At 57.9% G+C, this 25,670-nt stretch overlaps 9 protein-coding genes across 9 annotated transcripts; all 9 read left to right on the top strand.

The window, feature by feature from the left end:
• Positions 1–1,540: 1,540 nt before the first annotated feature.
• Positions 1,541–3,367, top strand: LSCM1_00540 (uncharacterized protein; the record flags this gene model as incomplete). Its single annotated transcript, XM_067318190.1, has 1 exon — positions 1,541–3,367. The coding sequence occupies one exon, from the start codon at positions 1,541–1,543 to the stop codon at positions 3,365–3,367; it is 1,827 nt and encodes a 608-aa protein (XP_067174295.1).
• A 1,104-nt stretch (positions 3,368–4,471) lies between these two features.
• Positions 4,472–5,650, top strand: LSCM1_00539 (uncharacterized protein; the record flags this gene model as incomplete). The annotated part of the gene is made up of 1 exon (XM_067318189.1): positions 4,472–5,650. The coding sequence occupies one exon, from the start codon at positions 4,472–4,474 to the stop codon at positions 5,648–5,650; it is 1,179 nt and encodes a 392-aa protein (XP_067174294.1).
• Positions 5,651–6,544: 894 nt separating this feature from the next.
• On the top strand, positions 6,545–7,888 carry LSCM1_00538 (uncharacterized protein; the record flags this gene model as incomplete). The annotated part of the gene is made up of 1 exon (XM_067318188.1): positions 6,545–7,888. The coding sequence occupies one exon, from the start codon at positions 6,545–6,547 to the stop codon at positions 7,886–7,888; it is 1,344 nt and encodes a 447-aa protein (XP_067174293.1).
• A 1,331-nt stretch (positions 7,889–9,219) lies between these two features.
• Positions 9,220–10,023, top strand: LSCM1_00537 (uncharacterized protein; the record flags this gene model as incomplete). The annotated part of the gene is made up of 1 exon (XM_067318187.1): positions 9,220–10,023. One exon carries the CDS (start codon positions 9,220–9,222, stop codon positions 10,021–10,023), a length of 804 nt encoding a protein of 267 aa, XP_067174292.1.
• Positions 10,024–12,123: 2,100 nt separating this feature from the next.
• On the top strand, positions 12,124–13,419 carry LSCM1_00536 (uncharacterized protein; the record flags this gene model as incomplete). The annotated part of the gene is made up of 1 exon (XM_067318186.1): positions 12,124–13,419. One exon carries the CDS (start codon positions 12,124–12,126, stop codon positions 13,417–13,419), a length of 1,296 nt encoding a protein of 431 aa, XP_067174291.1.
• A 1,737-nt stretch (positions 13,420–15,156) lies between these two features.
• LSCM1_00535 (uncharacterized protein) lies at positions 15,157–16,338 on the top strand (the record flags this gene model as incomplete). Its single annotated transcript, XM_067318185.1, has 1 exon — positions 15,157–16,338. One exon carries the CDS (start codon positions 15,157–15,159, stop codon positions 16,336–16,338), a length of 1,182 nt encoding a protein of 393 aa, XP_067174290.1.
• Positions 16,339–17,410: 1,072 nt separating this feature from the next.
• On the top strand, positions 17,411–19,951 carry LSCM1_00534 (uncharacterized protein; the record flags this gene model as incomplete). Its single annotated transcript, XM_067318184.1, has 1 exon — positions 17,411–19,951. The coding sequence occupies one exon, from the start codon at positions 17,411–17,413 to the stop codon at positions 19,949–19,951; it is 2,541 nt and encodes an 846-aa protein (XP_067174289.1).
• A 1,160-nt stretch (positions 19,952–21,111) lies between these two features.
• On the top strand, positions 21,112–21,852 carry LSCM1_00533 (uncharacterized protein; the record flags this gene model as incomplete). The annotated part of the gene is made up of 1 exon (XM_067318183.1): positions 21,112–21,852. One exon carries the CDS (start codon positions 21,112–21,114, stop codon positions 21,850–21,852), a length of 741 nt encoding a protein of 246 aa, XP_067174288.1.
• A 2,217-nt stretch (positions 21,853–24,069) lies between these two features.
• Positions 24,070–25,113, top strand: LSCM1_00532 (uncharacterized protein; the record flags this gene model as incomplete). The annotated part of the gene is made up of 1 exon (XM_067318182.1): positions 24,070–25,113. One exon carries the CDS (start codon positions 24,070–24,072, stop codon positions 25,111–25,113), a length of 1,044 nt encoding a protein of 347 aa, XP_067174287.1.
• Positions 25,114–25,670: the final 557 nt, after the last annotated feature.

Genomic DNA, 25,670 nt, shown 5'->3' with positions numbered 1-25,670 from the left:
GGGCAGACAGCGTGCGCCAGGAGAACGGTGCTCATTTGGGCTTGCTGCTCGTCAAGTGCATCGATATAAGCACCGGACGAAAGTGTGGGAAAGACATCTCTCTTACGCCTCTCGTGTTTGCGTGGCGTACACGGATAGAGAGGGAGGGGGGGTAGAGACGCTGAGAGAACAGCCAAAGAGAAGCGAAGCGGGCAAGGGATCCGCCCTCAGCGCTGACGCGGCTCACTCTCTGTGTTGCACTGTCCCCCTCCTCCCTTCCGCTTCGCTTCCCTTGCAGGAAGGGTGCTCGATGTCTCTTGCGTCACCTCCTCTTTAGGATGGCGATGGAAGTCTTCTCTATTGTTCACATTCAAGATTGGCTCCCTCGATGATCTTTGACCAGAGTCGCAGGGATGGTGGCGAGGTTCTTCGCGGGCGGTTGACGCATGCGGCTCAGGAGCCACGTGCCTCAGAAGGGCCTCTGGCGTGTACTGAGTTCTCCTGTTCGGGCAGCCGAACAAGTCCTTTTTTTTCGCTTTCCCGTCTTGGTTTTCTTTCCCCCTCCTCTTACGCTGCCCCGTGGCAGTATTGTGTGCCATGGGCTTCTATAAGCCTCTGGTCTCCCCCTCTCTTCTCACTTCTTGAGAATCAGGGCTGCATGGCGACGTCGTGTACTCTTTACGTCGTGGATGGTTGAAGGCAGGCACTTCGTCGTTTGACACCTGCGCACATGTAAGCGTGTGCGTGTGTGTGTGTGTGCCTGTGCCTGTACCTCTCTTTTCGTGCCGAATGGATGCTCCTTATGTGTCGGTGTTGTCCCACGTGTGCCTGTCTTCCTTTCGCTCTTTCATACTCGTCTTTGCGGGAAAGTGTCGTCGCGTGCGCGTTGGCTCTCTGCGTTTCCTCTCTCCCTCCCTCTCTCTCGGCGACTGCGGTACGCTGCGGCGCCTGTGCGCCGAAGAGCGGCGTCGAATCTTCTTGTGAGTCTGAGTTAGGGCGCCTACGAGCGAATCACGCGTGGCAGAGAGACGCAGAGGAAACGGAAGCTAGACTTTAAACGGAACGACACCGCCACGCCGGGGGAGCAGTGAGCTGGGCGAATGTGTGGCAGTGTCTGCGTCGCAGCAAGCAATCTGGAGCGTTCGTGCGTGCGGCCTTCAGGGAAGGAGGTGTAAAAAGGCGAGCATCACATAGGCATTGTGCCGGTCGTGACGGCGACTGTTGGGGGGATCTCTGCGGCCCTCGTAATCCATTGTGATGCGTTGGAAGCACGCCGACGAAGCCATGAAAACTTGCACCTGAGGCTTGCCACGTGTGCTTTCGTGCGCACGAGATGACTTTTCAGCCTTCTTGCTTCTCTCCTCGGATCTCTCTTCCTCTCCTTCTCTTCACGCATCCGCGTGTGCACTGGCCTCTTTTATGGCCTGCTTGACCATTCGCCTCAAGGTCAGCTTTTCTTTCGACCGCTGACGTTGCGTGGTTGTGTAGCGCCCGCCTTTGGAGCAGTGGGAATCACTACGGTGCCGCTCACCTACTCTAACCACTGCCGAGCTGTAACCGCATGGAGGCTTCCACGCCGTCTGCCAGCGCCCCAGCGGCGAGCGATTTCTCCTCTAGTGGACACGGCAACCGCGGGCGCGGCTCATTCAGAGGCGGTCGTGGCCATGCTCGCGGGCTCGCGCACGGCCGCCACGACGCCTCTCGGGCGTATGGAGGAGGCCACGGCGCTGAGCGGGGGCGAGGCCCAGGACGCGGACAGCGCCATGGTGGTGGTGTCCCGCCCCACAAGCCGGTGCGGCACCGTTCTCTTTCGGGAAAGCACGGCAACCCCACACTGCGTGAGGAGAAACCGGCGGCGAAGCGCCAAAAGAGAGTGCTAAAACCGAACTCTACCTTCGCCCTCCTGCACTCGAAGCTAGGCGACGCGGCAACGATTGCCGAGTACATCCGCACGTACCACTCCAGCGACAGGTTCCGTGACGTCAAGTCGGTCAACACATTCCTGCAAGCCCTGAGCCAGCGGCCCGAGGCAGTTTACGAGGAGCTCATGTCGCAGTACAAGGATGAGGTGTTCACGACGCTCGAGCGCCTCTTCGCCCTCTACGCGCTGGGCAAAAGCCCCATGATTCCGCCCGCGCACGAGTTTCTTATCCGATGCGAGCAAGCGGGTGTGCGAAAGGCGACGTGGGGCGAAGGTGTCCGCACACTACCGGCAGCGGCGGCGGGGACAGATGCCAACACCTCTGCGGTGGGTGAGACTGCAGGTGTGGCACCGTCGCCGGCGCCACCAGCACCGGTGGCACGTACTCTGGTCGCTGAGGTGGCACCGCTTCTTTCACCCCGCGAACTCGTAAAGAAGCTGGCGTGCCTGGACGTGGTCGGGCGCCTGCAGCGGCTGATCGAGATGTCCCAAACTGTCGACGACATGCAGGTGTGCGCCAAGAAGCTGACAGCGCTGCTCACAGACGGACAGGGCGACGCTGAGAGGGGCGGCACATTCTCTTCCCCCTCCGCAGAAAAGCTGGACTACGCGACCAAGTGCCAGCTAATTAGCAAGCTGTTGTCGAAGGTGCGCCGCCTTGTCTCACCGGCGTTTCCACTGCCGCCAACGACGGCAACGAACAGTATCTCGGAGAGTCGTGCAGATGAAGCAGCCGAGGAGGCGACGGTGAGGAAGGAGAACCAGATGTTCAGCAGGGAAGAGGACGAGGAGCCTCTGCCGGCAGCATCCGGAGCCGCTTCATCCGGCACAGCTGCTACGGCGGAGGCCACGGAGGTCTCCGTAGCTGTTGAGCGTCGCGCCCCTCTCACTGAGGAGGAGATGAGGGGCTTTCAGCGAATCGTCTCTGTCGCCTTTCATGCATTGGAGACGGTGCTAGAGCAACGCTCGCCGAGCATCACACAGCAGCCACTCTCCAAGTTCGCCAAGGTGCTGGAGTGGTGCAAAGAGAAAGGCCTGCTGACTGCTGCGGATGAGCGATTTTCGGCGCTGCTTAACCAGAAGGCGGAGAAAGGTATCGAGGAGCAGGCGAACCAGCTGGAAACGGTCATCAAGCTCAAGTCTCTGGCCGCCGGTGACACCGACGCTCTGCGCAAGGTGGTGGATCAGCTATGGGAGGCGGGGCATGCGAGATGGTTCTCGCCGTCCAGCATGGATGTGCTCTCTGCCATTGCCGTGGCTGCGTCTGTCGATGGCATCGACGCGGATGTGAAGCGGATCGTGGCGGACCGTCTTGTGCAGACGCAGTGTCACCTCTCGGACTCGGTAATGCTGCCACGCCGCGCCCTGCGTTTTGTTAACGACGAGCGCAACAAGGTGAAGCAGGCTGCCATCACAAAGCAGCTGCAGGCAGAGCGGAGCAAGTACAAGATGGAAGACAGCGTGTGAGAGGAAGAGAAAGTATGATGATGTGCTGTACGTACACGCCGTAGCGCCTCACCGTGTTTGTACGCGGGCATGGCTAAAGGCATGTGGAGAGGGAAAGGGCGGCACACACGTTGAGCAGATGTGTTTCCGTGCCTTTCTCTCGATGCTCGCGTATCAACTACGACGCAGGTCCGCGTCTCTAATGCCCCCCTTTTTTGAAAAAACTGGGATGAGCCTACGTGTAATCATGAACGAACCGAAGTGCTTTTTCGCCTATTCGACCGTTTCGCGGTGAATGTGAGAGCGTCAGGGGAGGCCGAACAAAAACGATAGGCGAGTGCCACGAGAAGATTACACATTAAAAGGAGACGCTCCCATCGGGCTGCCTGGATTGCGTCGTCTCATGGGCCACGTGCTACTGCTGTGCTGCAGGAATGGAAATGCAGCCCTCATGCATGCATTGATGGACTGTGTGGCCCCTTCGACTGCCCCATGCACGCTGACGCTGACGTCCCATGATCTGGCCTCGTGAAGGGGTACTTGGCCGCATGTTCCGCCTCGGTGGTTGCACAGGACCGGCGCCCACCTCCCTTCCCTTTGCGTGCCTTTGTCCCTTTCCACTTTCTGTCGTCATCTCGTTCTCCCACCCCCCACTCATGCTGCTTTCCTCTCTTCTCGCCCTCGATTTCTTACTCGGCTACTTTGCCCCCCCCCACCCACACACACACACTGGAATTTCGCGCGCGTTATTGACACGGACGCGTCTTTGTGTGTGTGTGTGCGACAAAACCGAACGTTTTTTTCTTTCTTTCTAATCTCTCTTTACTTCTGTTGGTGTGTGCCTATGCGGCATCCGCCTGCTCTGTGGGGGCAGACGACAAGAGGCTAAGTTGCAGACTCCTCCCCTGCCAGCGTCCCTACTTCCCCACTTCTTCTCCTCTGTCCCTCTTTCTGCGGGTACTCAGTCGCAGTCTAAAATAAGGTGCTGGCTAGGGTTGGCTCTTCACGACGAAGATTGGGACGCGTGTCGAGGCGTTTGTGATTCCTTTTCCTACCCGCTCTTTTTTTTTACCTCGTCTTCACAGTTGCTTCCACGACCGCTCCCACAACCTCCACCAGCTCGGGATGACGTTTAATCTGGAGAAGCTCAACAGGGGGCTTACTCGGCTGGCGAGTGTACGTCAGTACCCAATCGCAAAAAAGCAATATGTGGCGAAGCAAACAAAGGGTCGCGTCTTTCGTGTGGGGGTGCTGCACAAAAAGGAGCTGACAGAGACCATGTTGCTGCGTAACCGGCGCGGCTTCATTAACGCACAGCTCAACACGGTTGCCCATGCCCCTTCCATGTATCACTGGCTCTTCCACCGCTGCGGCATCCCGTTTGCCGAGACGCAGGCGCTGGTGAGGAGCGGCGGCTTGAAAGTGAATGAATCGATCCTATCCAGCCTCAGCGACCTCGAGAGTCAGCTGAGCTGGGAGACGTTTCAGCAGCTAGACATCCTGGTCTGTTCTGCTCTGCCAGCGCTGCAGTCGAGCTCGTCCACAGGCACGGGCGAACGAGATGCCTCACCTGCCGCGAAGGGCCCGTGGGTGCCAGCACTCAAGCGCGCGCTGCACCGCACCTACATGTTCATGTATCTGCACCCTGGCGTGTCCATCACCTCGGAAGAAAGTGAGCCCCGCAGTTTTGTGCATCGCATGGCACCGATCATGGGCACAGACCCACGCGCGCTGCTCGGCCTCAATGTGCTTCGGCCGATGGGGTTCTTAAATGGCATGAAGGGCATCGGGATCGCCAGCAACGACGTTTCCATGGTGCGGTACTGGAACAACGAGAGCCTCGGCAACTTTGGGGTCTATGACGTGCGCTTTCCTCGCGGGACACCGCTTGAGGTGGTGCGGCGCGCTGCAAAGGACGTTGAGGCGACCCTACAGGAAAAGGTGCAGTCCCAGCTTTCTGCCGATGTCGGTGTGTCGTGCTCGTGCGTATGCTGCCCCCCACCGCCGCCGTCCCGCGACACGGTCACGAACCACTTGTTCTCCGCAGTGCCGTTGCTCACCGAGGAGCGACTGCTTGTCACAACGCCTCTGCTGCCGTACCGAGTGGCACGCAGGCTTCAGCGCAACGGCGCCGTCATCTCTCTCGTACGTAACGGCCCATTTGTTCTGCGTCCCTCGCTGGTGCAGGAGAAGCTGCGGCCCTGCAGCGCCACCGATTTGGCCCTTCTTTTCACATTTGAGCGTCGCCTAAAGACAAACCGCATGGTGCTGAGTCTCCGCGAGTTCGACGCCGGAAAGGAATAGCGGCGTGGACTCGGCATGCGGTCTGCCACCACTCATAGGGCAGCGCTGTTTTCACGGATGGCGCACGGCTTCGAGTGAACAGGTGGAGGGCAACTTTTCGCTTTGACGCGCGCCGGTCGGCTTGTACAATGGGCAGGGGCGCACGCCTGCTGTGCGGACCTTCTCCCGCCCCCCACACCCCCTCCCATTTTCACTTCGTGCATCTTGCTGTTAGACCCCTCCTGTCACCTATGTGTAACGCAGTCATGCCATACAGGTGGGAGACAGCGACGAAAAAGAAAGCAAACAGCCTCGTAAAAGCACACGACAAGCGCGTGTCATCAGCAGAGAGCTCTGCCGGAGAGACAGGGATACCGACATGTTCCCGTGAGCGACTAGCGAGCGCAGGGCACGAGTGTGCTTGCGTGTGTGTGTGTGTGTGTGCGTGGAGAAAGGGACACGTTACTTTGCTCACGGTGCGGGGTTGCATGGTGCGGTAACCCACATTATCCTTTCCTCGCATCCCGTTCGTTCGTGCGAGAGGAAAAAAAACAATCGCCCTCTATCGCACTCCCTTCCCCACTCTCCCCTGAATCTCTGCCACTGTACGTTCTCCGCTGCTTCTCTACGTGTTTCTGTACATCCGTCTCACCTCCATTTTCTCGGGCTTATCTTCATCGCGTGTGCTGCGTGGCGCAGTGCGGCTTCTCTCGCTCAGTACGCCATTGAAGAAGCGAAAGAGCTTCTTCGCGGGCCCTCTTCGCTTTTCTGTCCTTTTTTTATATATCCCTTGCCGCGCTCACGTGCCTGTGCAGCGCACAGTCTCTCTTCCTCTGTTGCTGCCCCGTGCGCAGTACCCCACTTGACTTGTCGCTCTTCTTGCATCACCGCCACTTGTGCCACACAAGAGGCACGATGTCGTGGGCCGCGCTAGTGAAGAAGATAAAGCCGGAGGAGGTGGCAAACTTTACAGCAAAGCCAAAAGTAACCGTCTACGCCGTCGAGCCATCGCAGGACGATGCTGAGCGGCAGCTGCGCAACCCACAGCACGAGACGGCGGAGGTAAAACTGCCTCCATTTTCTAAAGGTCTTCTCATCTTGGATGCGAATGCCATCATCAAAGGCATGGACAACTTCGTCTCCACCGCTGATGCGCTAGTGACAACACCGCAGGTGATTACCGAGATCAAAGATCGCGCGTCGCGCGATCTGCTTGAGCGGCTGCCGCACAAGGTGACCTTGCTAGACCCCACCCCGGAGGGCATCGCTGCGGTGGTTGCCTGCGCGGAGCGCACGGGTGACTTCGGTGCCATGTCCCGCACCGATATACGCCTCTGTGCCCTTGCGTTCGACTGTTGCAAGGTCGGTGGGTTTCTTGGTGAGCCGATCGAGCCGCGTCCGCCGCAGGTGAACCCGGGCAACCGCGATGACGTGCACATTGTGACGGAGGAATTAGCCGAGGAAAACTCTGAGACCAGTGACGAGGACGACTCCAGTGACGAGGTGGAGGGGTCAGGGTCAGTATCTGTACAGGGCGCCTCCGCGGGTGCCATGCCGGGATATGGTGGCGGGAGTGATGAGGAGGAGACTCATGCCAGGGGTGATGCAGGTCGTGCAGAGGAGGACGATGGCGAGGGGGAGTGGATCACACTGGACAACATTCGAGAAGTGCAAAACGGAACTTGCGGCACTGGGCGTGCGTTTGAGGCAGGCATGGCTTGTGTCACGTCAGACTACGCTATGCAGAACACGCTCATGCATCTCGGCGTCCCGATTGTGGGCATCAATGGCATGCACATTCGGGAGCTGCGTCTGTGGATGATGCGGTGCACCGCCTGCTTCACCCTCGTCGTCGACACCACCCGGCAGTTCTGCCCGGAGTGTGGCTCCGGTGACACCCTGCGGCGGGTTAACTACGTGGTGAATGACCAAGGTGAGAAGAAGCTGTACATCAACTTTAGAAAGCGCATCAGTACGCGCGGCACCATCTACAACCTGCCAAAGCCGCGCGGTGGCAAGCGTGGCACAAACCGAAATCTCGTGCTCCGCGAAGATCAACTGGCCCATGTGATCCGTGGCACGACGAGCAGAAAGGTGAAAGAGCATCAGGTCATGCAGAATCATGATGACGCCCTCGCCGTCTTCGGAGAAATGCCAAAGCCAAAGAAGAAAAATTTATCGGACCCGCGTGCGTACTCGTCCTACCACAAGTACAATGTCAATGAGAAGAAAAAGGCGCGCGCTGCTCACCGCAAGTGAGCAGCGCAGGTTGTAGCGGTATGGAGGCTGGGATGGTGCGCCGCTCCCGTCAGTGTTGCGGAGCCTTCTCTTCGCCGACAGTGCCGTTGAGGGGCCACGGTCATGGAGGAGGCGATGCTAGGACAAATTCGCACGTGCTGACGGGGCAGGACGTGTGTCTTCGGTTAATTTTCGAGTAAGCGATGCCGGCCGCTCACTTGCAGTGCGTCTGTGGAGGACGTAGGAGAGAGGCAGGCTGCGTGAGAGCCGATGGGAGAACGGAGGTGCGTCGCTTTCCTTCCTGTGCCGGGGCATTCCGCGCTTCCTGCTGCTCTTCTACGCATGGGACCATGTGCTCCGCTCCCGGGACGTCACCGAGAGCTAATGTGTTCTAATGAAGCAAGTAAGCTCCTAGCCACAGAAGAACGCGCACTGTTCACTCAGGCGACGCATGGATTTTTCCTACATGGCAGCACGCAATCCTTACGCCTTTCCGTGTGTTGAGAGCAGCCTCTTCCAAGGCACATTCGAAGCCAAGGTACACCAACGTATAGTGACACCTAGGTGCGTTCCAGCCCTGCCCCCCCCCATCTCTCCCCCTTCAGAACTACAAGATGCTTGCATGTCTCTTCCTTTCCTCTAACACCCACCCTCCCCTACGTCGCCGACCCGCATATTCCCCGCGCCCACACAACGACCAACAGCAAACATAGAACTTACCGTTTCCTGCAGGCGTGGATGGCTCACTCACGCGCTCTTTCACCACATTTCGCTGCGCTGCCGCCTCTCCCCCGTTTGCTTTGCGTCCTCACTTTTTCCTCTTGACTCATCACGATTTTTTCCTGTTTCTTCTTATGTGGCGCATCTGCTGCCCAACGCTCACAGCGATCGGTCCACACCCCTCTTCGCCGCTCGCAGCTCTGTTTGCCTTCTCACTTCTCTGTTCCCTCTCCTCTCGCATCATTCGGTTGCCCGCTCAGCCACACAAGGCAAATAAAAAGTTGACGCTTTTCTGTGCACATGTGCAGTCACACCATACGGTCGACGTATTTTGCCCAGCAACAGCCGTGCGCGCGCGCAACTGCACACTTGCACCTCTGCACGCGCGCTACGGAAACGGCTGCCGCAGCCTTTGCGCGTTAGCAGCGGGCTCTGAGAAAGGGCAACGGTTTTTCTCCCGACTGGAGAGCGGAAAGATCGACTCTCGCGATACGTAAAGGGTGACAAGAGGATATTAGCTGCCGCTTCATCTTGGCTCACCCCTCCTCTTCAGAGCGCCACACAGAGGGCTTCGCCACTATTCTGCCTCCTACCCCCTTCCTTCCAGCCAAGGCGCACATACGAACACGAGCATGGGCCGACGGGTTCACTTCACGGTGGCCCGTGCCTGCGGCGCCATCATTGGTGTTCACCTCGCCATGACGTCTTCGCTCTTTTTGTGCTCAGCGTTTGGCCGAGACCGCGCGTTTGAAGAGCACTGGGGCTTTAGTAAACCTGTCCTGCGAAAGCGGACGCACTACTTTGATTTCTGGAGGCCCACCTTCTACTCCCCCGTGCTCTCGCGAGAAGAGCGTGAGTGCCTCGATGTGTGGATGAGCATTCTAGCCGTACATTCACCGATGTTCGCCACGATACAAGTGTCCCCCAAGGTGGTCCTGCAGGACTCAATGGCGATACTGAACGGCATCAACGAGCTGCGCGATGGGGTGTACCTGCTCGAGAAGCTGCCGATCCGAGTGGAGCCGTATTTGAAGGAAATCCGCCGCGAGCTGCAGGGCGACGTTGTGTTCCTGCACGGTACCACCCGAACGGAAATTCGCCTCACCATCCCCTTCACCGACTACTCCCTCCCGTTGTTTCTTTTTCCAGCATCCTTCACGCTGCAACTAGAACGCACGCATGCACATAAGCACCTGCACATCACCACGGCGGAGCATCGCTGGTTTAGCGGGCTGATCTGCTCCTACCAGACCAACTCCGTTGCCTCTCCGTGGGGGGACGTTGGGGATTTGTGCCGCCGCTACAACGGCTTTCTGTGGTCGCTCATGGTCACCAAGAAGATCTCGCTGGACGAACGGCGCCGCGCACTTGCGACGAGGGCGGCGGAAATCGAGGCCGATTTGAGGGAGCAGCAGGAACGTCAAATTAGTATGTAATGTACGATGTAGAGCGCATGTACGCAGACACACACGGACGCACGCGAAGTGGAGGGAGAGAGGGTGAGCACTGAAAAGGACAGAGGACAGCATTGTAAGCGCGCGCGCAGGACCGAAGGCGATCCCTCTGTTCGATGTTGTGCGAGCCGCTCCTGTCGGAACAGGTGAGAAAACTACCGTTCGTGCGAGGGTGCAATGATGACTTTTTCATTTTCGTTTTCTGACCTCGCGCCGTTGCTCTTGATGCTTTGCACGTGCTCCTTGCGAGGAGGACAGGACAGGTGGACGGGACAGGTGGACGGCTCGTCTCTCTCTCGCGCGCGCGCAGGCAGATACATGCGCGCACTCGTCGACGCCTCTGTTGATGCGCATGTTTTCTCCGCGTCTTATTGTTCTCTCCGTTGGATTAGCTGTTTGTGCGTGGCGAAGAATGGACGGCGCCCAGCCTGCGTTGCTTTTCCCCTCTCACACACGACTGTACATGGGCCGTCGTGTCGTGTGGGAACGTCGAAGGGCTGCTGGCCTTGCCGTCCATATATATATATATATATTGTGGCTCTCAGTATATGTGGATGCTGCCGACGCGATGAAAGTAAATGGGCACCCCACCACCTTCCTTGGTAGACTTCACTCGTTTCTCTACCGACGTGTTCTCCGCTGTTAGGCAAGAGTTGCTTCAGTTGATTGTTTTCGGGGGTGCTTTTCCTCTCCGACTCATACTCTGGCTGTGTCTGTGCCCTCTTACCCCCCATCCTCCCCCCAGTGCCACACTCTGTGTTGCCTCTCCGTCGCTCGCTCTATCCCTCGCTACCTAGACTGCTGCCCCCCTTCTCTCGAATGCGGCGTCGTGTTCACATTTTGTTTGACTTCCTCTGGCGCTTTCGGAGCGTCGCAGCACCCCAAAGAGTGCCTCTACGCGTACGATCTCCCTGCGGAACCCAAAAGTAACACTGTAAAACGAACCGAAAAAATGAAAAGCGGCAACCGTCACGCACGAGGCATTGGAAGTTTTGATGCGATGAGATGGCATCTGCCTACATACACGTGTATGCTTCCAGGTTGTGCACATCTCAGCGACTAGGCAACGACGCGAAAGAGATGCGGGACGGCTACATGCCAGATATGTCTCTCGTGCATCACGCAAAAGAGTTTCAGCGGGCTCTAATAGCGTCGCCGACCGGACACATCGAGGCCCATTTGGTCTTCCGTCATGCTGGCATGAGTGCATCATAGACCTCCTCCATCGCTCCTCCCTACATGCCTCTCTTTCCCTCGTAGTCAACGCGGCGAACTCGTGCATTTCCATGTCCCTCCGCTCTCTCTATTTATCTGTGCCCGCTCGCTGCTCTTCTGCACCCATTTGCGTCTCTGACCGGTCAGCTCTGGTGAGCTGTAGTGCACCGACCACGGTTAGCGTCCCTTTTTTTTCGTGTGAGTCTTGTGTTCCGCCTTCTTTTAAATATACCCTACCGCTGAGAGGGCGCCGTTCGAGTAGCTCGGTGGATGTGGCTTCGCTTTCGCGAGTATCCTACACCACATCTTCCCCTTGCTCTAGTCTCTCTCTTTCTCTCTATCCGTGCCAGCTCCTCGTTCATAGAGGCAACCTCGTTTCGTGTATGATAGCCAATCTATTGTGTTCGCCTCACGCGTAGCTGTTTGTAGTCGTCCCCCTCCTCCCTTCCTCCTCTTGCCGCTGCTGCCATTCTGTCTGCCCCCTTTTTTTCCTGCGCATTCATATCGCCCAGTCTCGCAACCCCCCTCCCCCCAAAAAAGCGACAATACACACGCAAGCATAGAGGGTACAGCGCCTTCTCCAGGCGCAGTTGCTGCGAGCCGTATCGCTCACCGTCGTAGCCGTCTCGCGTGCTCGCGAAGGTGAGTCGGTTTCTGTGTGGGTGGCTGTCTGCTTGTGTCTGTCCGTGCCTTGTGCTGATTCCTTTGCTTGGTCGTCAGTTTTCATGAGCCCAGCGGCACCGCCCCACCCCCCACCCCTCGAACCTTTCACAGAGGAAAGTAGTCGCTCATCAAAGAGGTGACGATCGTCGTGCGGGGGGCGTGTGCGTGCCTCTCTCTCTCTCTTGTAGAGCCTTTGGCACAATTATGCTGCGTCGCACTGTTCGCCGGCTGGTGCCAAGCGACGCCATCGGCAGCGTGCATCCGGATGTACTGTGGGGCTATCAGCAAGGCCAGTACGCTGGCCCTGGCTGGGCCAGCTTCATCAAATCGCTCCCTCTGGAAACGCTGACGATGCAGGGTGGCAGCACCATGGCAAACCTAAACGATCGCACCGGCACCTTTGTCGACCCCGAGGACCCGCGCCACCCGATCGCCCTCATGCAGTTCGGCCTCATGGGAAGAATGGACGGCACGTTTCATCAGCTTGCCTACGGTGATTTCGGGCACATTTCAAAGGGATCTCGGCTGATGCAGGTGCTCTACGAAAACTATCTTGAACCTTTCTCCATGAATCGCGTGTGTGCGCAGCTCTATTTTTACCAGAAGGTGCCGAACAACTACCACGCCTCTGTGGACGCGACAGCCGAGTACGTAGGACAAACAGCGTCGCTCGTGGGCCAGGTGGTGGTCGGTATTGGCGCCTGCATCATGGAGGGTGTAACGATTCGGGCAGACACAAACTGTGTGTACATCGCCGAAGGCGTGCAAATTTTGGAGAATACGTGCATTATGAGCGACGCACCCACAGATCTTCTGGCTTATCAGCGTCATGAGCTGCTCAACCCCTACCAGCAGTGGGACGGCATGGATGGCGTTACGCGCATCATGCCAAACACCATTGTCGAATCGAACTGCTTTCTCGATAGCTGCTCCATCGGCTCGTTCAACCGCATTGGGCACAACACCAAGATCATGAAGGGTGTCACAACAGGGATCATGGTGCACATCCTGCCCGGCAGTGTGGTGACGACGGATACGAAGATCGGGGATGGCGAGATCTGGGGCGGCGCGCCGGCTTGCAAGATTGGTGATGTGAGCAAATTCGAGTACAAGCGTCCGTACTACGCATCGTTGCTGCATCGTGAGAGCGTTGCGGAATCGTACCGCAACATGTCCCGGTACGGTGACCAGCTGGTGCATTACACCAACGCGATGGGTCAGCTGGAGACGCTCATGATCCACTACGAGGACCACATCACGCCAGGCGTCAAGGCCAAGGTGCGCGACTTCGAGGAGGGTCGGGAGCCCTTTCACCATACAATCACCCGCATTGCGCAGGGATGGTCGCCGGCGCACCGCCCAGATGACAAGAACTTCGCCATGGCCCCGCCTGCACCGGGTGTGAAGCTGTTTGCTGAGCACAACACGGACTCATCTCCGAGCAGCTGGAACGGCTCTTACGTCGACATCACGAACATATTCAATGACTTCCGCTGGTAACCGGAACAAAAGAGGAGGAGTGAGGCAGAGAAGCCGAGTCGAGAAGCTACTGCACGCGTCAACAGCGAACGGGTTCGCACATTGTGAGCACCGACGTGTCTCCAAAAGGGGAGGCTCTACTTGTGCGTACTCGGGTTGCGCATGCGTGTCGATCACACCTTTATCCCCTGGAGACTCGCTGACGGATCACACGCCGCCTTTCTGTTGCTCTGCGTCCGTAGCCTCCCTTTCGATGCCCCTCCCCTTCACGCCCACCATATTCCGTACGGCCCACTCCTGCCTCTGTGGGCGAGTGTGCCCGTGTCCGGGCCGCCTCATGTGATCCTCGGTCGCTGGCTGGGGTATTCCGAGAGCCTGCCCGAGCCTCCCTTCCTCGTTGCCTGCTGTGCCCCGCTTATTTCCCTATCGATGTCGTCACGGCCGCCGCAGTCTCACTTGGTGTGACCCGTTTGCTCTCTGACGCTTTTCTTTTTTTTCTTCTGTTCGTTGGCTTTCCCTCATGCGCGGTGCTCATGCTCGCTTGCGTTCCCTTTTTTTTAGTGTGTGGCCCCTCTCCCACCGGTCTTCTCCTCCCGAGACGCCTCCCTGGGCTTTCTTGCGGACGTGCTTGTCCTCGTTGGAGCGTCTCTGACGTAACTACGACGAACCAAGAGGCGTGCGAGAAGGGGAGGAGAGCGGACGGGTGGACGCTGAGGAGTGTCTGAGGGGGAGGAGGAAGGAGTCTCAACAGAATGCGATTCGGCCTAATGTGCAGGAGTTACACCATGGCTCGGCGTTCATGTACGCACCACCAACCCTGTTCATCCCGTGCGGCTAACTAGCCGTGCTGTCAGTGTTGCGCGTGCGCTGGATATACGTGCGAAAAGCTTGCTGTGACCTCTGGGCGAAGGGCCCTTGGGTCAGAGTGACCATTGGAGAGCCGCAGGGCACCATCCGCGTGCTCCTCGAGGGATTATCCGCCGCTTTTTGATCGTCGTGTATCTTGCGCGACTAGGGTTCTGGTTCACCAGCGGGATGAAGCTTCGCGGTGGTGTGGGCGGCTCTTGTTATCTTCACCATGGTTCCCCCCTCCATTCTCTGTTTCGCTCGTTTTCTTCCGCCCTCTGCTTCGACCACTCCCCTGTGACAATCTTTCGCTGTCTTCGCACTCAACCGCCTTTGCGCGTGTCTCGCCTTCCTATTCCGCGCATCGCGTCTTGGCACCTACACTGCATGCGAAAAAAAATGGGCGAGGTCTTCCCGCTGGCGCGTTCACTGTCTTCAGCGCAATTCGTGAGGCGCTGCGAACAAGAAAACGAGAGGGGCCTTTATCAGATTGGAGGTCATCACCTTACTCTCGGCCACCTCCTGCGGATGTCCACCACCATCTGCGAGAAGGAGGAAGCTGTATGAAAGGGCCTCTGCGACCAAAGCCGGGGCGCACAGAAGCATAGATCGATTGCAGTGGAACCGGTGTTGTGTGTTCCGGTGAGCGCTCCTCACACACACACACACACATAAACAAAAGCAAACAAGTGACGCAACGACCAAAGTCATAGACACATACCGCGTGCGCGTGCGCTTTTCCTTCTCTCTCTCCCCCTCCATCGTCTGCCTGTTTGTCGACATCTTTGTTTTTTTGCTCCCTTCTCCGACCTTGTTGGTGGCGTACGTTTGGTGCATTGGTGCCGGTAAACCTCGCCGCCACGCCCCCTCTCCCTCCCCACTCGCTACGCCATCTGCTCTGGTTTTCCATGGATGAGGCTGCCCATGATGTCCGCGCTGAACGACAGCCGTGGTGACAGCGGCCGCTCGCTTCCAGGCGGGAAGCCGCACGCACCGCGACTTCAAGGAACACTGTCCTCGTCGCACGACGACGATGCAGGAGTCAGCAGTCGTGGTGGCGGTATATGCGAAGTGGAGGCGGTCATCGATCGTCCCCACATCCACCGTTCTGAAGACGAGGACCCTGTGGAAGTCCTTTCCTCTCCTGAGCAGCTGCTCAGTCTTGTCCAGCGAGATGTTCGTCGCCATGAGTGTCAGATCGCTTCTCTTCTTTGTGAGAAGCACCAACACTGTGAGCATTTGGCCAACGTTTACGCGGAACTGGAAAAGGTGCTTCACAGGATTCAGCTAGTGTCGCCGCAGGACCTGAAAAGACATGCCGCGTCCCTATCTACTTCGAAGTTTTGTGCATCCAGCAGCGAGGAAGACGGCCACGCTGCGTCGGGCGCCACCTCTGCGCTCGCGTCGTCAATGCAGGAGCGCTTTCACGAGGTGCTCCAGCAACATCAGGATCGCGTGTATGACGTGCTTGTTGACTACCGGCAGCAGATAGACAGGCACGAGCAGGAGACTAGTCGGCGTCTCCGCGCTGTAGAGGATTTGGTGGCGCAGATTCAGTCGGAGGTGCGCGAACTGCAGCACACCTCGAGGGCACAGATAGAGGAGCTGCGACTTTTCCAGCAGGACATGCGCCAGAACCTGGAGGCAATGGTGACGCAGCAAAATGCGGAGCGTGTCACCCTCGACGCGACCAGCGAAGCTCAACACTTGAGGGCAGAGAAGCTGCTGAGCAAAATTCAAGAGGACATTGCTCGACTGCGGGCCGACACAAAGGTGACTCGAACTCAGCAAGCAGAAAGCTCGAAAGAGCTTGAAGATCAAATTCGGCGACTCTCATTAGCTCAGCGTAAGACAGAGCAGGCCTTGGAGGTGCAAGGAGCGTCTATCGTACAGCTGCAGAACCAGGACTCACTTGAGGGGGCGTTCCATGAGGTGAAAGACTGGCTTGGCGACCTTGAGAAGCGGATGGTCAGCCGAGGCGAGCTGCTACAGTGGACAGAGTCGTTGCAGAGTGAAATCCACCAGATGCGGCGTGTGTCGGGTGCTTCTATCGCACACCATGTCGAATCGTGCGCTCCGGGGCAAGACGCGTAGCAAAAACAAAAAAGGGAAAGGGACGTTGGCGACTTGAGGCTGCGACTGCCCTCTTCGCCATCCCCCCTCCCCCTCGAACCACCCTGCACGAGGGGCCTCATCGGGTGTGATTTCCTCTTGCTCTTTGTGCGTTAAGGGCTCTTTATGCTCTTCGCTCCCCCTTTTTCTAGCACTTCACCTTCGCCGAAGTGCACGTAAAGGAAGCTGACCACCTCCTGCTGCTGCTCGGCAAGAGTCTTCCCAGCGGCATTGGGGGAATCCTGCAATCATCACAGGAAGGAGGGAGGAGAGCAAGCACACGTTGATGAAACGCTTCAACGTACGCACGGGCGGAGTGCATGGCTGTTTTTCGCTCTCCAAAGTGTGCCGTTGTAGCGAACACCGACGCAGAGATGGGCGAAGCAGCGCCAGAAGAGAGCAGGGGAGCCAGGATGCCTTTCTCGCCTGCTCCTCTGTGGTGTTCCCACCTCTGCGTCCTTTCAGGAGTATAGGTTACTGTTGCTATTTGTCTCACCTTCTCAAGCGTCCGCGCATACGCCTGCGCCGTTGCGATCTACGACTGCCTCGACCGTTGCATGAATGCGGCCGTGGATGGCGTCACATTCACATCTCTGCGTCTTTACCCCTTTTCTTTTCTGTTTGCTGACTCTCTCTTTTGCATCGCACCTTCGGCGACTTGGTTGCTCTGTGCGCCTCTGTCTTTTCGGTCTCTCCCACCTCACGGCGTCGGCTCCTCTCACAACAGCCCCGCAAAAGCACAGACATTCCTTTCGGAACTTGCGGCGTGGGCGCCGACACCCCTGCTGCCCTTCCCCTATCACCGCCCTATCGGCGTTACCTTACTTCCCCTCCCCCTCAGCCCCCGCTCAAGTAACGACGGAAGCAACAAGCGAGGAACGGTCGCCCCCTTAGCCCAGTCTCTGAGTAGACCCCTTACCTAGCTTTGCTGAAGGATACAGGGGTCACAGAATCGCCTCACCGTCATTGCTGCCCTGTTGATTCGGCGCAACCTCCCCCCCTCCGCTCCAACCACACCACACAAACACACACCACCATCGCCCCTTGTGTAGCCATGTCGGACTCTGTCAAGCTCGCGGCGTCCGCGTCGGACGCTCTCTTCGACTCGTTAGAGCGGGACTTCAAGGAGGCTATGTCTGCCTTGGAGGGCGAGGAGTCTCTGGGCCACTTTCGCCTGGAGTACGAGAAGCTGTACAAGGCCCTGAAGAAAAGCCGCGCCTCCGAGAACGAGATGGTGGCGGAGTGCCAGAAGCTGACGCAGGAGCTTCTGTCCAATGCGGCCAAAATGCAGGCGGCAGTGAAGCTCGCGCAGGGTGATCACAGCACCATCGAGGCCCTGAAAAAGGAGATTGAAAAGGCGTGGCGCACCGTCGACGTGGCCAACGAGAAGGATCAGCGTGCGCGCGAGATGGTGAAGACGCTCAAGCAGGAGATCCAGTCGCTGCAGAGCATGATCCATGAAGGCACCTCGCTGTCCACAGACCACACTTCAACACTGGAGGAGCTCAAGCTGGACAACAAACGCCTCTTGGCAGAGAGTGAGGACATGTCGAAGCAGGTGGAGACGTACACGAAGGAGATGGCAGAGCGAACGAAAACTTTAGGGACACTGCAGGCATCGACAGAAGCGGCTCAGCAAGAGCGCCAGCTGCTGGCCAACCGCCTGGAGCTGGTACGGCTCGAGTACAACCGTGAGCGCAACGCGCGCGAGCGAGCCGAGTATCAGTGTCGCGAGCTTCTTCTGACGCTGAAGACGCGTGAGAAGGCGCTACAGGAGCGGCAAGACCGCCTGACGTCCATCCAGACGCAAGCAGCCCAGCACCAGGCGGAGCTCGAGAAGCAGAAACACAGACGGCAAGCGCTGCAGGAGCAGCTGGAAACGGCCGAGAAGCAGCTCTACCACACAAAGCAGTCCTACAATGACAGCGTTGACACTACTGTCGAGCTGAACGAGCGACTGCACGCGATGGAGAAGGAGATTGCCGCAGCCGAGAAGAAGATCCTCGAAACCCGTGATGAGTGCGTGCGGGTGACTCGCATCGAAGAGCGCGACTTCAGAGAATTCGACCGCCTCAAGCAGCAGATCGACAACATCCGAAAGGATGGGGAGAACATGGCGTATCAGGAGGAAACGGTGCGCAAGCGCATCGCAGCGGTAACTCGGGATAGGCAAAACTTGCAGGATGCGTTGGGGTTGCTTGATCGCGAGTGCGGAACCCTGGAGAGCAAGGGCGCCAAGGAAGAGGCTCTACAGGAAGCCACGCGAATGCTCATCAAGGACGAGCAGGAGCAGCACAAGGAGCTCGAGGCGTCTATCAAGGAAGAGACGGAAATTGGACGCCGTCTCCAGGAGACGCGACAGCGCTTGGAGAAGGAGCGGGAGAACTGCGTGATCGAGGTGTCTCAAGTGAGTGGGCAAAGCAACAGCGCTGCAGAAGAGCTGAAGGTTGCCGCGCTGCAAGTAGAGGAGGTGCAGCGGAAGTTGGACGAGAGTGAGCGCCGTCTTGCGCAGCAGCAGGCAAAGTACGAGCAACTGCGGGCCGAGCGGAACCACCTCTCGAAGCGGCTCGTCGACGCTCAGGATGAGATTGTCGAGTACCGCCAGCGCGTGAAGATGGTGGACCATCAGGTACATCAGTTCAAAGAGGAGCTGGCACTCAAGTCGCGCAAGCATCAAGGCGACAGCTCGCAGTACAAGATTAGCAAGGAGCGCCTCATGAAAGCGCGCCAGCTTGTGAACGACAGCACGGCTAGCTTCGACGCGACGAAGACGGAGGGGGAGCTTGTCGGGCAGGAAATCAAGCAGCTGCTGAAGGTGGTGCAGGGGTGCGACAGGAACCTGTCGGAACAGCAGCGCGAATTCCTGAAGATGAGCAAAGAGCGCGACACCCTTGCCGCTCAGCTAATTCGCCGCAACGACGAACTTGGCTTACTTTACCAGCAGCTTCAGCTAGTGCAGTCGACCGTCAACGCCGGCGAGTCGGCGTACCGCGATCGACTTGACGATCTGCGCCTCCTCCACCTCAAGCTGCGAGAAGTCAAGCACCAATCCGTACTGGCCCAGGTGCGCGGGTGCGACGTGTCCGGCATGAAAGACAAACTACGAGAAAGGCAGAAAGAGGTACTGGTGGAGCAGGCGAAGGTGGCCGCCCTCGCTGAGGAGCTTGAGAATCCGCAGAACGAGTCTCGTTGCCGACGTGTTGGTGGCGCCTATCCTTCGATGGCAGAGCTAGAGTCGAAGATGAAGCTCCTGCAGCGCACCCTGCTCTCCAAGTCAGAAGAGTGCATGAAGCAGGAGATGGTGCTAGAGGAGAAGCGCCGGCTAATGATGGAGCTGCACGCCATGGCGGCGCGTCAGCCTGGTGCGGAGGTGGCCCAGCAGCTCAATGCGTACCAGAAGGACTTGCAGAAGAAGAACGCCCAGATGAAGCAGAAGGCATCGGAGCTGAATATGACGGCGGCACACACGGCGGAGCTACGGTACCAGGTCGCGCGGCTGCATCGCGAGCTGGACGAGACGCGACAAAAGTACTTCGAGATGAAGGTGATGAACCTCGCCACCCCTGCAGTGGAGTCCGTTACTGCGTCATCGTAGATGGGTGTGCGCGACTGATCGCCGAAGGCTCTCTCGAGGAATCGATCAATCCCCCTCCCAGTGGGGCGGGGGGGCGGTCTTTGTGCTGTTTGTGACACGTTTGGGCTCTTCTCTGACCCCTTCCTCCACTCCGCCTAAGCCTGTGCGTACTACTACTACTACCCGATCGCTGCGGGTGCGCGCCGCGGCGGAGTCCACCGATGCGCATGTACAGCTGTCTGCAGTGTCCTTGTTTTACCGTTGCGGTTTCTTTCCCCCTCTCTTCTCTGTGTGTATGTGTTTCGCTTGATTCATCCGCTTGCTTTACCCATGTACCATGCACGGCCAGGCCGAACGCGACTCAGTGTCCTATCGCGTGCGAACGAAAGTGCGCTTCTTCCTTTCGTTGTTGATTGACGATGACTTTTCTCCCTGTTGCGGCGAGCGGCAAATAACGCCATGTACTGTATGCGTGTCGAACCTTGGACTAAGCAACAGCAACGACAAAGAGGAAATAGGTAGAGAGAGTGCGCAAGGGAGCCCTCTTTAGCTCTCTCTCTCTCCGTCTTTTTCCCGAAGGAGGTGCAGGCGAGTGTTGGTGCACGCACACTTCTCGCCAAGAGAGGCTGAGGTCAGAAGACGCCTTCTCAGGTCCTTTTCGACCATCCGGCGTCGCCTTTACCCCCTCCCCTCCCCACTCGCTTCCCACGCACAGTTTCTCAAAGATGATTGCAGCAATGCGACAGAAAGAGAAAGAGTGAATGTGGGCGATGCCTTTAAAAGCATTGATGGGGTCTTTTCTCGCAGTGAGCATCTCTGCACTCCTCCGTTAGTGTCTCTATCCTCTTTGTTGAAGCCGTCATGTTCGTGACTCCATCACCGCACTGTCCGCCGTTCCCTCTTGCCCTCAACGAGTACTCGTTCCCCTGCATCTTTTTCTCTCACTGCACCGCGACACGCCCGCAACTCTTTTCACATCACCCAATCCACTACTCCCACTCTCACTCTCTCCCACCTCCGTGTAACACTTCCCATCGTCATTGGTACACGCCCACATCGCAACCGCCACCACGTCCACCGGCGCCCCCTCCTACGATTCGCTTAGCTTTTTGTGCCTTCTTTCGGTATTCCGCCACCTCTCCCTCCCCCCACACTTCCTCCTCTCCTCTTCGCTCGTCGCCATGACCGCTGTGGAGTCTGGCTCGAAGGTTCTCCGGATGAAGGAGAGCGATGCGCAGAAGCTGCTGGCGATGCGCTGCCACATCGGCACGCGCAACCAGAGCAGTGCGATGAAGAAGTACATCTACGGCCGCACGCCCGAGGGCAGCAACATCATCGACTTGCACATGCTGTGGGAGAAGCTGATCCTTGCTGCGCGCGTGATCGCGGCTGTGGAGAACCCGAAGGACGTGTGCGTGTGCTCGTCCCGCCTGTACGGCACGCGCGCCATCTACAAGTTCTCGCAGCACGTGGGCACGAGCTTCCACGGCGGCCGCTTCATCCCTGGTACGTTCACAAACCAGATCCAGAAGAAGTTTGTGCAGCCGCGCGTGCTTGTCGTGACGGACCCGCGCACGGACCACCAGGCCATCCGCGAGGCGTCGCTGGTGAACATCCCCGTCATTGCGCTGTGCGACACGGACGCGCCGCTCGACTACGTGGACATTGCGATCCCGTGCAACAATCGTGGCATCAAGTCGATCGGCATGATGTACTGGCTGCTTGCGCGCGAGGTGCTGCGCCTGCGCGGCACGATTGTGCGTTCTGTGCCGTGGGAGGAGAAGGTGGACCTCTTCTTCTACCGCGACCCCAACGAAGCTGCGGAGGAGAAGGCCGCTGCTGCCGCTGCCGCGCCCGCCGCCGAGGCGGAGGAGGGCTTCGGGTGGGTGGAGCGCAACGACGACAACGCGTGGGAGGCGTAGGGCCGTGCGGAGATGTACGCAGCTGCGGCACCCCAACTTCTGTAATGCGTTCTACTCGACGCGTCTGCCTTCACGAGCGAAAGTCATTTGTCTGTGCTCACACTTTCACGATGTAGCGCTAAGGAGGAGGGGGCACGTTTCCGGTAGTATAGGGTTGAAAAAAAAATGAGCCGGCGAACGATCCTGCGTCTGAGTGCGTGCCACCATAGATTGCCCTCGTGGTGTGCCTTTTACCCCGCTCATCCGCCGGCGCGCTGCCAGTTGCGTTCGCTTCATCCCCGAGGGAGGCTTGCTTGGCTTTTGAAGCGTTTTGACGGAGCGTAGAGGCTGGTGAGCGACATCGTGCCTGAGGTGCGCGTGTGATCAGATCTCGAGTGAGGATGTGTTGTGAGGGGTTTGGTGGGGCGACGTGCAGCGATGCGACAGAAAAGTAAGTGTAAGTGATGCGTTTGATGAACAGATTTCATTTTGTCCTTTCGACCCAGCTGATTTTTTATTTATGTGACCGAATGGAAACACAACAACACACACACACTTACTTCCATGTATACGTACATGGAAGTGCAAGTGAGGGGCGTGCAGTCGACGCGGGACCTGGAGGCGCACATTGTGCATGTGCTGCACCACCCCATCGCAGACGGGGACGCGTTCGCCGAGCACGGGTCAGTGAAGGCGCTCGATAATGCACACGGGCTGGCCAGCAGTTGCTGAGAGGGGGAATCGAAGGTGTGGTTTAGTCTTCCTCCATGGCTCGCACGCCTCCTGCAAAATGAAACGCAGCACCTCAAGCCCCTGCTGCGTCCCAGTGATATGCAGTTATGCATGAAGGGCCTGGTGGCTCACAAGTAGCGTGGTTGGTGCATGCCCGTGGCTGTTTAGATGTAGACCTTTTGGGTGCTTTTTTTGAAGGTGCGTTATCACTCTCCTGCTCCCTTACCTCTTTTTTTGGCGCCATTCTACTGATGCTGCTCTCACTTGACTCACAGTCACGTCTGCGCTGTTGAGCCTCCCGGACGTGATCGAGGAATTGGAAACGGAAAAACCTTTGAAGGCAGAAGACGCGTCAAGGTTTCTTTTCAGCATAGAGCGCCATCTGTTGTGCGAGTCGGACGAGCACGGCGGCGCTTGCGCTGGGAGGCACATAAGCAAGCACGCATACATACACGTCTGGGCTGAGAGGAGGAGAGAGTGGCTCCACCTCTGTTATTCTGGAAGTCGCTGTGAACGCGGCTGGTTGCCATTGCTGTCTAGTGGGGCGTCTCCTCACGTTCACGGCAGGCCCGATCTACTCAAGGTTACGGTCTCCTGCTGCCTCTTCTTGACGCCGCGCCCTTGAGCGTGCCCACAGTCGACTTGCCGCACTTCAACAGCGGTGTCGTGCGTTCTACAACCTTTGAAGGTGCGGTCCGCTCCTTCCCCTTCCCCCCACCCCACGTACACACCACCACCACTTCCACACATAATACTTTGATACCACCGGTGTCTTCTTCACCTTTTCTGCGCTCCTGCTTGCTAAACGGGCCATCTGAGCTGGAAGAATAGCAGAGGGTGGGGGGACAGAGGGGACTCAGGTGTGAAGGAAAAGGTAAAGGGATCTGCATTCGGTATACGGGCGAACCCGTATCATCTAATCGAAAGAAGTCGATGAAGGAGTTGACTCTTTGATTCCTTGGGAGTTTCTTCTACCGTGTCGTCCTCACGACGGACTTTGCATGCACTTGCGCAGCAGCTACACTTCTCCTCCTCCCCCTCTCTTCGTCGACTACGCCTTCGACCATCTGTTCAGTCGGCGCTCATCGCTTTTCGACCTCCCCCTTTTTTCTATACCGAGTTTCAACGGGAAGGCGCACTGGACTAGCCGCAACTACGTCGGTCATTGTCGTGTTTCGACCCTTTTTGTTCTTGTTTTTCCATCGAATCGTCGTGCTCCCTTCACCCTCTCACTGCTCTTGCCTGATTGCCCTCTCTGTGCCCTTTTCGAGTTGCCCTCCCTTTTCCACCCTCACCCCCCTCTCTCTTTCTCCTCTCTGTGGGCGTATGCTCCAGTGCTGGGTCTCTTCCGTGGGCGATTGTTACCATTGCTGTGGCGACGCAGGGACTGTTTTGCACCATTGTTCGTAAGTCTTGTTGACCTGTCTCATCATCGTCAAGCTACTGCGTGTTTCTTTTTGCTCCCCTTGTGCTCTGGGTAGATTGGGAGCTTTGATCTCATCCATCATGTCTTTTCTAAGAGAAGCTCTATCGATTAATCGCACCCTTGTCACGATCGCCCTCCTCTTGTCACTTCCACTGCTCCTGGACCTAACGAAGCTGCCAGACAGCTTGGCTGCGCAGGAGTACGTCTTCTCCCTGCTGACTCCGTGCGATGGCCCTGGCCTTTGCAATGTCTGCGGTGAGGTACTGGAGATGGTGGACGTCATACAGCGTGGCTTGGTGAACCCGTTTCGTGAGAGGCTGACAGTCTCATCGACAGACTGGGATCTGCATGCGATGCGGTCATACCAACGGTGCTTACGGGAGCCATTCCTGCGCGGCTGCGAAACGCTTCTTCACAAGGTCACGACTCAGCGAACGGAGCTTGCCAGGCTAATCTTGGAGCAGGTCGTCGACGATAAGCGGTTTCGCCAGAAGTGGGGCTCTTTCGGCAAGGACTACGTCATGAGCAACGCCGCACAGCTCGCGAGGTACATCTTCGAGGCGCAGGAGCGCTCGCTCAGCGGGAAGCGCGACCCGCGCAAGGAGGATGGTGCCGCGGGGAATATCATTTACGGGGAGTCCACCCTTAGCCTTGGCGGCGACCCCGAGGTGGAAAGCCTGGTGACGCACGTGTGGTTTCTGCGACGCGATGTCCAGCTTCTCCATCGCGACTTCTGCTACCCCTTCTGCGAGGGGAGACTTTCATTGTTGGGGCGAATACGATTGGCACTCGCGCGCTTTTACGTTAGATACGCCGTCAAATCGCGTCTTCTTCTCCTCCGGCAGTATCACCGCGGTACACTTCTAGTGGCGGAGCTGATGATGATAGGCTTTGCGTTTTGTGTAGAGCGGCTGATGCGTCCTGGGCTGAACGCGGGCGGTGCCGGGATCCGCCGTATAACGCGCTTGCCATGCAGCACGGTAGGGCCGACGTCTTCTAGCAGTGGGCACGTGAGTGGGGCTCATGGCGGAGAGGTCACCGCGGCAGCCAGCAGTGGCATCAGCAGCGGTGGCAGATTTCATTGTCGGCTGGGTCGACGACGACGATGGGTCGTTGCTGTGTGAAGTGAGGGGAAATGTGGGGATCGTCTAAGAGTGGAGTCCGTCGACGGGAGGTAAAACGCAGCGCTAACGGTTGTACGTGGGAGGCGTTGGCCGGCAGAGAGGTGCGGACCCGCGAGCGCTTTGGATGGGTGGTGCTTTCCTTTTTTGCCACATCACCGCGCGCAGCTTCGTGCGGGAAAGTGCAGCTGAACTGCTTCGCGCGCCGGTGCTGAAGCTCCCTCTGTTTCTCTTTTTCCTGCTTGGCGGGTGTGCGGTGCTTCTCGTTGCCACAACTTCATCTCGCTACCGGTGGAGTCTTGTGCTGGCTTGTGTGCTTCTTTCTACGTCGCAAAACTGTCGATTCGCGGCGACGCGGGAGGGAGTACACAGGGGAGCTGACGGACGGTTACCCGCCGTGTTGGGGGGGCTCTCGAGGTGGCATCATGTTTTAGTCAGCACTCTTTCCCCTTGCGCTCTCGAACGTCCACCGATCGAGACCTTTATGCGCTCCCTGGGCTTTATCAATCCCATTTTTTTTCTCCAGCGTCTCCGTTCTCTCGGCAGGCTTCTCCGGTTTG

This window comes from Leishmania martiniquensis, chromosome 36, assembly GCF_017916325.1.
Source record: "Leishmania martiniquensis isolate LSCM1 chromosome 36, whole genome shotgun sequence".
Lineage (NCBI taxonomy): Eukaryota > Euglenozoa > Kinetoplastea > Trypanosomatida > Trypanosomatidae > Leishmania > Leishmania martiniquensis.
Note: the sequence above shows the minus strand (reverse complement) of the source record. Positions and strands in the feature narration are given on the sequence as shown.